Source organism: Seriola dumerili, unplaced genomic scaffold (genome assembly GCF_002260705.1).
Source record: "Seriola dumerili isolate Sdu_G_001 unplaced genomic scaffold, Sdu_1.0 BDQW01015289.1, whole genome shotgun sequence".
Lineage (NCBI taxonomy): Eukaryota > Metazoa > Chordata > Actinopteri > Carangiformes > Carangidae > Seriola > Seriola dumerili.
The window spans coordinates 1-659 of record NW_019189544.1 but is presented as its reverse complement, the minus strand read 5'-3'; the positions used below and the strand labels follow the sequence as shown (position 1 = coordinate 659).

The 659-nt window shown below is 48.6% G+C and overlaps 1 protein-coding gene across 1 annotated transcript; it reads left to right on the top strand.

The window, feature by feature from the left end:
* Nucleotides 1–89: 89 nt before the first annotated feature.
* LOC111240157 (transcription activator BRG1-like) lies at nt 90–569 on the top strand (the record flags this gene model as incomplete). The annotated part of the gene is made up of 2 exons (XM_022770140.1): nt 90–256; nt 406–569. Coding segments are annotated over 2 exons (331 nt in total), but the record flags the coding sequence as incomplete, so codon positions are not given.
* Nucleotides 570–659: the final 90 nt, after the last annotated feature.

Genomic DNA, 659 nt, shown 5'->3' with positions numbered 1-659 from the left:
GTGTGTGTGTGTGTGTGTGTGTGGTGTAGGTGTGAGGATACGTTGCATACTGGCTCAGTCTTGCTCATATTCTGGCTCTGCCTCTCCAGCCCTGACCTGTACCGCTCCTCTGGGAAGTTTGAGCTGCTGGATCGTATCCTGCCCAAGCTGAGGGCCACCAACCACAAAGTGCTGCTCTTCTGTCAAATGACCTCACTCATGACTATCATGGAGGACTACTTCGCGTACCGCAACTTCAAGTACTTACGTCTGGATGGTGAGACACCTCTGACCAAGGCTGATATTTTAGCTATCTGTCATCGCTACTCTCCTAAAAATTCACCAGCGGTTTTCTGCACAATTTCACAACATAAATAGAAACTCCCATGTTGTTGTTTTTTTCTCTAATCTTTTCCCCTCTCATAGGAACCACCAAGGCAGAGGACCGTGGCATGCTGCTGAAGACATTCAATGATCCAGCCTCAGAGTACTTTGTGTTCCTGCTCAGTACCAGGGCAGGAGGCCTGGGCCTCAACCTGCAGTCAGCTGACACTGTCATCATCTTTGACAGCGACTGGAACCCACATCAGGTATTCAGATGCAAAATATGTGCTGGCACCAACACAGGCCTCAGTTATAATAAAATATAATCAACAACACCGGACGTGGATTTTCGGGGG